The sequence below is a fragment of the Crocodylus porosus genome, unplaced genomic scaffold, assembly GCF_001723895.1.
Source record: "Crocodylus porosus isolate Cpor-Errol unplaced genomic scaffold, CroPor_comp1, whole genome shotgun sequence".
In the NCBI taxonomy this organism is placed as follows: Eukaryota; Metazoa; Chordata; order Crocodylia; family Crocodylidae; genus Crocodylus; species Crocodylus porosus.
The window spans coordinates 88,194,423-88,207,729 of NW_017728943.1; the positions used below are offsets into that span (position 1 = coordinate 88,194,423).

The following is a 13,307-nucleotide window of genomic DNA, read 5'->3' on the forward strand; positions in this document are numbered from 1 at the left end:
CGCGCTGGGGCCCGGCTGCTGCCCTTGAGAGCTTTACTACGGTCTCCGGGCTCGGCTCCGCTTCGCCGCTGCCCCCTGCCGGCTCCTGGCTCTGGGGCGGGGGGGCAGGGCAGCGATGCCAGGGCTGAAATTCGAAGTGATCGGCTTTGCTCAAAAAGTGTGCAAATAAGTCGCCGTCTTCTGTACTTGATCTTGCTCCCTGTGACTGGCCAGTGAGGGCATGAGAACTAGGTCTTCAGAGTGGAAGCATTGCTTTATTTGGAGTCACAAGATAGGGCCGACGGTGAACCCCAAAGTCAGTTAAGACTCCCTGAGAGTGACGTGGGTTTTGCCTGTGCTGCATCAGTGAGCTGCCTCAAATGATCTGGCGTTTTGACCGCTTTTCCTACTGTTGATTTTACAAAGGTTGAAACTGTCATATAACTAGAGGGCCGGGCATGGATTCAAAGAGGGCCCAGAAATGGTGGTGGTGGTGGTAGTAATAATAATATTATTATTATCATCTGTACTGAAGGGGGGCCCCAATACTAAAAGTTGGCCGGGGGGTGCTTGGAGTCTCGGTACAGTGCTGTATAAATAAGATAGTTACTGTACTCCTGGCAGTGCTGGAGCAGGGTGCTGCTGCTGGCTCCCGGTGCCTTTGCACCTGTGGCATGGCCCAAACTTGGTGCCTCTCCTTCTACCACCTTACCTTCTCCCTCCTCTACCACATGAACCCTGCCAGAAGTGGGCACTCCCTTTGCTTCCCAAGCTGGTGGATTTCCCCCCACTCCTGAGCATGTGGGTGGGAGACAGCTATCTGCAAAGGACCTGTTGCTAAGTCCTCCACTGGTTTTTCCAGCCATTTTGCTGGAAATGAAATTGCATGAGACTGACAGTGTTTTATAGAGGCAGATAGGATGCTGGCTGCCCAGGTTGCCCTATGTAGCGGGCTCAGGAGTTCAGTCTCCATTACCTGTCGGGGTAGATGGCAGTTTTAGGAGGAGTTTTGATTTATGGTTTAGATAGGAATGACCCTGCCTCAGGCAGGGGATTGGATTTGATGACCTCTGGAGGTGTCTTCCAACCCAGCCCAACCCAACCGCTCTATGATGTGGGAACTCACAACCAGATATTTTACACTAGCTTTTTTTTTTTTAATTGGTATGGTAAACCAGAGCTGACAAATGTGTGCAGGATTTTAAGAAAATGTGCTTTAAATTCACAGTGAACGTAAGGCTGGTGGTAATGCAGTGTTCTTGCATCTAGATCCAAGGTTCTTGTAGACCGGGGGAGATGCCATATCGGAGTTCTCACAGTCCTCGCACCTATGTTTAAGAAAAATAAATTGTTCTTCTGCTTTTGTGTATGGCACATTTTTGATGGCACAGAAGAGTAAAATCAAATTAAATTGATTGTTTCCTTATGTTGACCTTTTTGGCCCTTTGAATTAAGTGTGGGACTGTAGGTGTAGGACGCTTTACTTTTCCTCTGTCATCCAGCTCTGTAACGTTTGTTCTTTGTGCACCCAGAGCAGAAGGGAGGGATTCTATCTCTGGCTTCTCTTTCACCCTCATTTAGTGGTGTTAATGAAGTGCTAAGCTAGTCACTGAATGTTGCTTCTGCTGACTGCCCTTTGTGGAGGAACAGAATAACAGAGAAAAGTAGATGTGAGATGAGAAGGAGAGAGGAGAACTAAGAGACAAAGGAAGTGCTGCCAATGGCTTGGTGACATACTGGCATATGAAATGGAGCTCTGTTCCTTTATGGAATGTTGAGGACTTGGATATATCTTGTATTATTTTAGCAGCCATTTTCTTAAGGGATTTGCCTCAAATCTGATCCATCAGCCACAAGAAAGATTGCTATGATGATAAAATCTTCATGGATTTGGAGCTGAAGGGTGGGATGAGCAGAAAGATTGTGAAAGGTCTTTCTCATTGTTAAGAGGAGGAAGGGAAGCTCTCTTTTTTGTTTTGTTTTTGTTTTTTGTTTAAACTGGATTGGACCATAAAACCTGTTCTGTCTAATGAGCAAGTGATAATCCTTTCCCATCCCCACAGAAGATTCCTCAGGGATCCAACTTCCATATCTTTTAACATGCAAATCCAAAGGATTGGAGGAAACGGACAAGTGGAGAAGCAGAAATATAAGATGAGCAACTTGACTTTGGTGAAGAAGCTTGTAACTCAGTTTTGTTTCCTATAACAATCTGCCTATTCATCTACTGTTTGGTAGTAATCTTTCAGTTACAGACCTTTGGAGAGGTGATCCACTCCAGACAGGAACAATGCTTGAATTATACCTAAAAAATAACATTCTATAGACTTGCCCATTGTCTACCTAGATGCCTAGAGTAGTAAATGACTTGAATAAACATACAGCTTCAGTCTTCCATTTCCTAAACACACATTGGGACATACACAACATAAGGCTTCATGGTATTGTTAACTTCCCACACTCCACATGCTGTATTCAACCAAGTGAAATGGACTGCTGCCAGTCCATTCATAATATTTGATGAAATGTGTTGTTACCTACAAAAACCTCATGTCTATGAATGAGTTGGAGCAGGGTGTCACCTTTAGAAACTGTCCTATCTTCTGCCTGATTTAGATTAACACGGCTAATAACCACCTCTGTGGACATACTGTACATATCTTTCCTTAGAACATGGATTTCCAGTGTAATGGTCGTACACTTCAATTTTCTTACTCTTGTATAATACTGGACCACAGCTGCACGGTTGGAGTGAAAAACATGTCTTTACACAATACAGTTAAAGTAATTATAGCAACTGGTAGAGGCTTACGGTTGTCTCTCTACTGGTTCAGTGCGTGCATTTGGTTCAGTGCGTGCATTTTGGTCGGACCATGCACCCCAGTAAACTGTGTAGTTTGTCTAGTTCTTCTGACTTTTTCCATCCAATTATTTGTAGTAAAGGCATCCAAAAATACTGCTCACATATACTGCTGTATACTTCTCGGAATAGGGTTAGTAAAGGACAGCTAGATAGAATAGCTCTCCAAACGTTTCTTAGAGAAAAATAAGCAGAGTACTCAATGAAGGCATATAAATAGTTGTGATAGCAGAAAAGCTGCTTGCACAGAAACCAAATCATGTTACTTGTAACCAGTTAAGGTGATTGTTTTTAACTAGGTAAAACAAACATGTTTAATGGTTGTGTTGTGTGCAGAGCACTTACATTTTTTTCTCACTTGAAGTTTTTTTTTTTAAATGAGCAGAAGAAAATTGAGGGCAAGGGGTTCTGTATTCCGACCAGAACTAGACATCTTACCTCATAAAAATGAATGAAGTGTGTGAAAGTAGAGGTCATAACTTTCAAAATAGCAAGAAGGCTGCCGTTTGTTTGCCTGCCTGCAGGGTACTTTAGCTTAATTTGGTTTGGTTTTGGGGACGTGGGGGAGGCTTTTGGATGCTTATTAAGGAAGGCTCAGCAGAACTGAAGGAGAAAAAATGGGAGTAAAATGGTTATGTGACCCCCTGCTGACTTGACTCAAGTTCTTACCTTATATTTAGATGCAAGTCCCATGCTGTCCACACACAAGCTCTTACTTTGATTTCTGTGGTCTTTGAACATATGTCCTTAGCTGGGTAAGCAAAATTACAGCATTGATTCCATTAATGCAAGCTCTTAACTCCCCTACTTTGCAGTGAGGATGCAGTTGAAGCACAGGTTATAGAATTCAAACTGGAACTCCTCCAGTGCCTTTCCATAGTTCTCCAGGCATAATAGCTTTTGTTTGCTTCCAACTTTCATCCTAGGCTCCAGAAACCACCTGTGGCTTATGTACACTTGGTCAACATTTAAATGTCTTGCTTCATACTACCAGCTCCATTTTTGTACAGATCAGCTCACCTCCACCTTTATGCACTAATGCCCTGGAGACCCTCATCCCAGCGTTCTGCTATCTTACCAGATGATTGCAACATGGTTCTGATTGTCCTCTGATGTGAGTGTATGAAGGAATGTGACTTTGGGAAATGTACCTTGAAATGCTCTCATAAAGATGCTGCTTTAAAAGAAGCTGGAGGTGGAAGAAGAGGGCATCAGGTGGATGGCAGCCCCATGTTGGGTGTAAACTAAAGGCTGCAAAGGCACTTATTGCAAGGATGCCAACTAAATATATAGCATGACCTTGTAGCGGACATGGGGGGACAGGTGGATGGGGAGTTAATTCCTAGGGCAATGTGGAGTGTTCTGTCAAAGCTTGTTATCGTGTTTGACAGACTTTTAAGGCAGCAGGGTCTGATTATTAGATGAGGAAATAACTGGAGGCAGCTGAGGAGGGAACCTTAGTAGTGAGGGACGCACGGATCAGAAATGGACCTTGGACCTGGAACAGGCCATGTGGCTAAAAGATGCTCTTGGACCAAATTTCCTGGCTGTTCTTGGTGATAGCCCCCAGGAATGGATCGGAGAGGAAACCAGCATCAAAGCCAGAGCCAGGTAAGACAGCCACTACTTCTGTTGTGGAAGAAATTGCAACGCAAGTGACAGGGTTGTGCTGTTTTATAATCAATCCAATTATTGTTATGGATGGTATTCCACGCTATGGAGTAGCTTTGTCTGCAATTGAAAGTAGAAGCTGTTCACTTTCCTGGCTTCCTTGTCTACTCTCTCCCACCATATATTATCCAAGATGGGCTCCAAGCAGAGAAAAAAAATTAAATGTACACCTAGTGCATTATTCCCATTAAGACATGTAATAGGTTGCTGCTGTCACATTTATTCAAAGTTGGGATTTCAGGCTTAACAAGCATCTAGAATCTAAATGCTGGCTCCATTTATAACTGTTATAGAGTTAGTAGCATTTAAAGTGATGTCCCATATAGAACGTATTACAAGTCTTGCTGGCAGTATTGAGTGGAAAAGTGCCTTGGTTCTTGGCCTCCTTTATGTTCTTGGGTCTCAGTACACTGTTATGATGGGGTTGAAAAACCCTGGAGCTTGTTCAGATATCTGCTGCTGGTTCAGCTTCCTGTTAATGTTTCATAATTTCTGGCTAATAGTGCTTAAGAATTTCTGGTACAGGAGAAATTCAAGATGGTCAGTGAGATTCTTGGGCAAAGGAATCTTCCCAGGCCAGCCCCTCTACTTACTTACCTTCTCTGGTCATTCATATGCTTATTAGTTATCATCCAATAAAATAATGGGTTGATGCATATACAGATAACGTTTCTGGACTTCCCACAGAAAACTCATATATTTTGCAGTCTGGGACCTCCAGCAAATTAACATCCTCCAGTGTTACTGTTGCTGATAAGAGACCACTGATCTAATGGCCAACCAGAGCCACAATGCTTTTACAAAAATTAAAAAAAAAAGAAAAAAATATTTAATTGACTCTGTGAACTGGTAAACTGGAATATAGTTGTTGCTAAACAAGTAAATGTGTAGAAATGAGCTAAAAGATGTGAAGTAATGAGTATCATTTTGTGGGCTTGTAACAGAACTGCATCTGTCTCTTTACTTTCTTTCTTAAATATAACTTCCTATTTCATTGTTTTGGCAGGAGCTTCCACCTCTGCGGAACCAATTCGGATCCTCCATGCTTCTTCTGGAGAAAACCCTAAACCTACAGGTGATGGGGGTGGGAAAAGAGGATCAGGGACAACCAAGGAATGCGGAATGACTTTTGGCACAGCTTAGATAAGCATTTGAAGCTGTTGAAGTAACAGTTCCTAACTCCTCTACTTGCAGCAGATGAAGAACAAACTTATTGCAGACTCCCTTGAACACTATTATCAGCTACAAAGGGAATGGTTGTTTTGGCCAGCAGGCTGTAAACTTGTATTTCATGATATCACATGTCAAATCTACAGTGGACACTGGATGATTCTGCTGGCAGTCAGTCTGTGCACTCCTGGAATGGAAGCGTATCTGGGAAGATGTACTATGTTATTTCACACACTGTGCTTCCTTCAAGTAAAGTGAATAGATGAGCTGCTGATGTGCAGTTTCATTATTTGGGTGATGGCACGGATTGGGGCAGGTAACGTGGTGTTATTGTCTGGCATCTGGGCTGCCTGTTTTGATTCTTGGAGTATTCTTGTACTGTTTGGGTATTCCAACTTTATAATAAAAATGTTTGGCTATAACTTCCTGTCTCAGATTTTCCCCAAGTACTCGCATGATGTTATAGCAGTAAAACAAAGGTTTTAACAGGACATGTGGTCCAGAGTGGAAAAACTGGTATGTGTATAGAAGCATTACATAGCATCATATTTCTCCGTTCATTTTGCCTTTACAATGCAAATATATAGGCGTACAAGATGCACCGTTTTTTCTGTTATTGTCCTTGACTCATTCTCAGTTATCAGAGGTGCATTCTTCTATCTGCTTGTACTGGATGGCAAATGAATAGTGTCCATTATCTTCATAAATGTAATGCAGAATGCCAAAATAATATCAGAGGCATTGGGCTTAGCAGCATTTGAATGGGTCTGTAGGCAACAATGTTCTTGCTTTCTGTTGCCCAGGTGTGTGTTTTTTATCGGTCCCAATTGTAATGAAACACACCAGTATTCTATTTGCTGTTCTTATCTTGAGGTGCAACTTAATTAGTCAGGGCACAGAAACAGTGGTGATGCCCTTATTCCTCCCAAATATAGTTCCTTCTTGTCCAAACAAACAAGCAGCAAATCTTCTAAACACCCTGCTGTCATGCACATTACGGGTTCATCATGATGGCATTTAGAACTTGTTTATCATTAGGCAGGCCTTGGTCAACCTGAAATTTTAGTATCCATTCTTGTTCCTTTGCTTGTAATAGGCAGATTTGTGGTCCAAATAGCACCACTACAGTTTAGAAATCCCAGCTGTTGTTTCAGAAGTTGTTGTGGTTTACCTGTGGGTATAGGATGCTGCTATAGCAATAACCTCACAAAGCAATGTGTCTACATCAACAGTTGGGTGACCAACACCAAATTGGTTAACTGCCTACCTGTAACAGTCTGAGGTGGTCTGTTTCTGGTAACAAGCCCATTTTGTGGTCTGAGATGGCTTTCATCATCCACATATCTGGTGCCGTAGTGTCAGGGCAAGTCCCTATACTGTAGTCATCTTCCTCATGTGGATGCAGGTTATAAAATGTCTTTCCTCTCTATGCTTGGGGTCCCTTCTCTGGAACTGCTGGTCAGCATAGAGGGAATATACAGTGAGCATAACTACCATTCTGCCATGTAAACATACATGGTTTTCTTGCCCAGAGATGCTGCTTCCACCTTCTGAGTGTCCTCCACTACTTTTTAGTTTCCTTTGTCTGCAATTTGCTGTGTAAAACAGTGAATCCAAAAGCAGACATTGCTCATCTCATTGTGCTGGACCCATGCCCTTTCTACAGCTGGGATAGGCAAGAATGAATGTGCACAGTTAGAGCCACTTCTAATCTGCCACATTGGACTAAAACATGTCTACAGGCAAGCTTGAAAAGGATGGACAGGCAGTTCCACAAGCATCAGGTAACAACTACTAGAGTAGTTTAATTGCTTGGGTATTGAGGACATTGAGGTACACCCTCAGAAATTCAAAGCGCCTTACCCCAGCACCCATGTAAAAGCAGCTACTCAGGTGCAGCTTGTGGGATGATGCTTGTGGGCTTGACCAGCTTGGGGTTGTGGCGGAATGCCGGGCTAGCGGTTCCGGCACTGCTTAGGGGAGCCACGGGCTTTGCGGAGCTGTGCGAGCGCGCGGCTTGTGGGGCGGGATTGGAGGTAGCTTTATAGCCGCCCTCGAGGTTCACCGAGTTGGCACAAGTAGACGACTTAGAGTAAGTTGTTAATGTTTCTTAATTTATAGGGTGTCCGTTGGTTCACGAGGTTCCAGAGCCAGCCCTTGCTCTCCAACAGTGGAACAAGTCCAAAGCTAGGTGCGGCTGCCGGCCCCGTAGTCCCAGAACTGGTCAACGGCTCATTGAGATGGGATGTTAGTAATAGAAGTTATTACAGAGTAGATATAGGATAAAACAAAAAGATTTTATTCACTCACCTGGCCTCACCCTCTTACGAATAAGAGGGGAGGCCGGTTGGAACAAAGCTGCAGTAAATACAAGTATAGCGAGCGTAGATATGCTGTCTAAGCTACGATGAGAGGCAGTCGAGGAGTGGAGTCTCCGATGTTTCTTCAGTTACAGTATGCTGGTTACAAAGGGGGTCTGTTGGTTCACGGGGTTCCAGAGCCAGCCCTTGCTCTCCAACAGTGGAACAAGTCCAAAGCTAGGTGCGGCTGCCGGCCCCGTAGTCCCAGAACTGGTCAACAGCTCATGAGTGGGATATACAGTACAAAACTGTAACACGGTGAATCGTTGTTAGTTGTCGGATTTTCGAGGCCTTTGTCTTTGCTGGGGTACGCCCAGACGGAGAGGCTGAGAACTGGTCTATAGGGTGATTGGGCCTATAGAGTTTTCCAGTCGTCATCTCTGCTGTTTTCTGTTTCTTTGCCTCTTTATAGATGTTGGTTGGACTGCCTCTGTGACACTAACTATGATATAAGTTGAGCATACAGGGATAGGATAGTTTCTTTTACATAGTAATTCCTAGGCAGACTTTTTACATAAGTTTCGTTTCTAGATAAGAAATAAAATCTACAAAATGCACATGTGTAGCTTAATGCCAACAGAGAAAAATACAAATCGCTCATTTAGCTTACTAGTTAAGACTTCAAGGTTACATAAATGTGAGAGTGCCGCGCGGCAGTTATACAGAAGAAAAAAAAATAAAACAGTTACGGGGTAGGCTCCGTGTTGACTGCAGTGAAACGCAGAAAAATGAACATCATGGGTTTGCTAATCCCATGACTCTCTTTCAAATAGCAGCATTAAGTTATCATGATGAAGTAGCTGACACCAGTGGAGCTTGTGCTGCTTCTGGACTGTGGACTTCTTCAGTAAATTTTGATGTTTGTTTCAGTAAAATTTTCAGTTGGTCTTAAACTTGACCTGCTCTAAGCCTAGAGGAAATTCAGAGCCATCTGGGAAACTGGTATCATATCATCATTGAAGTATCATAAAAGAAGCTGGTTAATAGTTATAGATGTAGTTTCTGTTCTGAAAAATTCAGTCTGAAGGTGAGTGACGGACATTGGGAGAAGGGAAATGAATTGGGCCATCATGTTTACTTTATCAAGAATATATTCCTTCTAGGAAGAGTTCCTGCTCCTACCCTGTCTCTTTCCCCCTGGCTGAGCAGCCTGGTTTGTTCAAGGGCTCTTACCTGACACAGCCCTTGTGCTGTAGACATGCCCTGAGGTATACAAGTAACAAGTTCTGCTTCACAACAGAATCCACTTTTCTTGCCTTCTCCATAATTTAATTTCTTTTCTTCACATTTTAGCAAACCTAGACTTTCCTTTCATTTCCTTCCACTCACCAAAGATTAACCAGCACTCAGTCTGCATAGCTATTCACTAAGGAAGTCAATGGGATACTCATGTAAGGGGAGGTTTTGTTGTGTAGTTTATAGGAGATTTTTGGTCTGATGTCTAAATACATGCTTGCTAAATGTAAATCAAACTGAAAATAAATATGCTTTAGGCCATGAAGGGTCTAATTTAATATTACTGATCATGCCAGATGTAGAATTGTTATCAATTTTAAATTTATAATGAGAAGTACTTAGGTATTTTGAGACATTTCAGTATACCATTCAGACTATATATAGATACCGAATAAAGAATTTCAGAAAGTTCTTTAAATTACTTCTGGTTCATTAATTGCTCACCATTTTAGAATTGTAAAAACAAAACCACTGAACTGTAAGTTTTGATGCCATATTACCCCAGTCCAGTACATTAAAGAGTAATACATAAGAGACAATCCTTATCCAATACTTTTTTGTGGTTTTAATTTCTACCAGTAATCCCAGGAAGGATTTAAAAACAAAAACTTGTCTGTCATTCATTATTCTCTAGCTTATGCAGAGTGCTAGAGAACATAAAATAATGGATCACTTGTACAGCATCAGGAGACCAGATGGGGAAAAGAAAATCCATTACCTGTCAAACTTGAAGTTAGAAATGCTGGGTCATGCTTACCTTGCAAAACAGCCACAAATCACACATTCATTCATTCCCCTAGGTTCAAGATCCAAAAAACATGAAAGAGGAGAAACCCTTATTTTGCAAAATCTCTTGAAAGTTTTCAGATTTTAAAATAAGGGAGTAGTAAACTGTAATTTAAAATTCATCCTGAAATGCTTATATTAGACTTTGAGTGGTGGCTACCAATTTGCTAAAAAGTTTATGGGAACAGACTCTTATCCGTTATGTTATGCTAGGGGTTGTCAACTGGGGGTACTCAGACCCCCAGGGGTACTTGAAAAGGCCTTAGGGGGGTATGTGCAGGTAGGTGGGTGGGGATGGAGCGCTGCCGCACACCATCCTGTATTGCCGTGCCGGTGCCACCTGCCTGGCCGGACATAGGGGGCAGGGGAAGATTGCATGTGGTGGCTGCTGCCACTCCGCATTCAGCTGTGTGCCACCCCTGCACCCTCCTCGCCAGCATCCTGCCACCAGGGGTACGCTGATGCAACAAGGTTGAAAACGCCTGTGTTATGCAATATATCTAATGCCAGCTACTCACTTCTCCTTTTGTCTCCCGTCCACCCGCCCCCATATTTTCACATTAATATACAACTAAATACTGAAAAAACTACACCTGAAGTTCTACCATGAAAGTGTCTAAGCTAATGAGCCTGCCTGTGTGCTGTTTTCAGTTCAAGAGGTGGGGTTCAGCACATGGAGCACTGTGGTATGTTTGAGGCATTTATTTTTAGTGGGTTTGTGCAACTATAGAAGCTCAGATATTGTTTCATCTATCAGTGAATCTGATGTTGTTTTTACATTTAGTTTTGAACATCTGAATTACAACTTCATCTAGTGTCTAAATGGTCTTTCTTTGCATCTTTTTGATTCAAAATTCTAGAATTTTTTTTCTTTTTCAAGTCTGTGCTTAAGGTTTTTTAAGTATATATCAACATTTGCTTTGTTTATAGATCTTTTAATATGTCATACTAGTGCTCAGTAATTATAGAATTATATATTTTATTAGTTGAAAGTAATGCTGATTGTCATTTGTCTTTTGAAATACAGTTTTCTGTCCCTTGTGGCCAAATCTGGTTCTTTGCCTAGCCAGAACTTGGATTTATATCAAAGATTTGTCCTTTTAAATACAATCATACGGCCCACTGTGTTAAACTTGGTTTATGTCCTTTGAATTATTGTCTTCAATTATTCTTGCATATGGAAGGAAGGGGGTTGGTATTTGTTTGTAAACTAAATTTAAATATTCTCTTATTTCCCTTAAGGTTCATCTTTATTTTAGGACAGATTATTACAGGAGGTTATTGCTATATTGAGAGACAATACCTAATCAGGCCAAGTCACAGGACATCACTATTTACTTTGCTGGATTGTCTAACTTCTTCCTCTGAGTAAAGACTTAAAACACATGCATATGTCCTCCTATGTTGTTATAAATATTTCAGAGTATTGAATTGCTCATCTGTGAGTCATAAAAGAAAAAAGAGAAGAACAAGATATGAACAAAATTATTGGCTCATGGTAAAACAAATTTATGTTCCTGGATGAATGCAGAAAGTAGTTACAGAATCAAAGATTTTATTTTTTTTAAAAATCCCTACCCGTTATGACCTCTGTGGGTGCCTGTGCACGTGCAGGATGCCTGCTCCAATTTGTTCTAATTAGAATACAACAGAGCAGACTCAATTAATTAAATAGCCTTGGTGTCACATGTATTCAGTGTCCCTGTGTTTCAAAATGGCAGTGGAGAAGCTTTAACCAAAGCTCCTGGAACAAGTTTTAATTCACCCCGCCGCCGTTTTGAACTGCAGGACACTGAATACACAAGGTGCTGCTGGCACTTCAATTTAAAGCAGTTCCCAAGAGCTGCTCTAATTAAAACACCCCCTCCCCTCTCCTACTCCAGAGTATGTGTATAGATGCCCTAGGTATTTTCCAAAGGTAAGCAGAATGTAAAGAAGGTAGTGCTACAGTCTTGGGGCTCAGGTTCTCTTGCTCTTAACTCTCAGTGAAATCTGGTCAGTATTTATTACTGGTATTCAGAACCCTGATTGCAGTTCGCTGATTTCCCAGTAATAGTGCCAACCAGTGAGGAGGAGAAATCAAAATGTGCGCCATCCCTTTTCCAGCAATTCAGAGGATCAAATGCAAGTTGTACCTGCTTGACGTTGGTGCTAGTGGTGCTTCGTTGGTAGGCAGGCCATATCTGGATTTACCATGTTAAGTGGTTTGGTCCCAGTTTGAAACACACAGATTAGGAAATACATTTAGCTATGTAGAAACAGACTTGACCGGGAAGAGTTTCCTGGTAAAAGCTTGCTTAGTGAGTGTTCAGGAATACGTAGACCACTATAAATTCTGAAGTAAAGAAAGACTGACTCCCTTGTTATAGGTAAGTGCTGTGAATAGATTTTACTCAGAGCTGTATAAGCAAACACTCTTAGTGGTGGGGTATAGCTTAAGTGTAGTTCTTACTGGTGTTGTAGGTCTAGATTATGTCAGTTTCCCAGCCAAATAAAGCAGCATACAGAATAGACACCAATATATTATCAAAGTATTCTTTAGTTAAATGTTTATAAGTTGTAAATGATCCCTTTTATAGGGGTCTAAATGTAGTTTGTTAGAGCATAAACTCTAGCTAATATTTTATATTGGTGCCTGTCAATTAGGTTTTATTGTAAAAAGTCTCTAATCTCACTGTATCACTCAAATTAGCCCTAAAGGCTTTGGCTATTTAAAGAATAGAGGCCATATCCCTAAGGCTTCAGTCTACTTTACTGTTACCAAATCATTTCTATGTTTTTGAATGCCAGCTCTCTCTCTATAGCTTCCTAAGAAAACACAACGTATTATAGATTTTGACATTCTGCAGATTCTATAGTAATATCTTGCACTACCAGAACATAAAAAGTGATATTGCCAGCCCATATGCATATGTTTTCCTTTTCATACAAAAAAGGACAAAATACCATAGTTACTTCAGATGTGTCCAAATATTTGCAATAGCTATTTTTACAACCTACCTTTAATCCATCATAGGTGAAACTTGTTCACAGTGTTTGTCTAAACAGGAAAGCTATTCACAGCCTGTTTCTCTGGAATTCGAAGCACCGTAGGTATTTTAGAATCCACTCTGCGGATTAAGCTAAACTGGAGAGAGCCATTCTTATTTTGGAGTATATCAATATAGAGAGGTATTTCACCCTGGCTTATTTGGCCACAGCTATTCTGGTCAGTGTTCTTATGTAAAAAATCCTGTGGTTAGGAT

The 13,307-nt window shown here is 41.5% G+C and overlaps 1 protein-coding gene across 2 annotated transcripts in view; it reads left to right on the plus strand.

The window, feature by feature from the left end:
- Window positions 1-1,393: 1,393 nt before the first annotated feature.
- Window positions 1,394-13,307, plus strand: part of MEMO1 (mediator of cell motility 1) — a 51,936-nt gene continuing 40,022 nt past the window's right edge. The window contains exons 1-2 of one of the 2 annotated variants that reach the window (XM_019549753.1): window positions 1,394-4,450; window positions 5,517-5,585. In XM_019549753.1, coding sequence (XP_019405298.1) covers window positions 4,363-4,450; window positions 5,517-5,585 — 157 coding nt within the window. In that variant the 5' untranslated portion in view covers window positions 1,394-4,362. Of the gene's footprint in view, window positions 4,451-5,343; window positions 5,586-13,307 lie in introns of those variants that run through there. The other variant, XM_019549752.1, reaches the window with a different exon arrangement.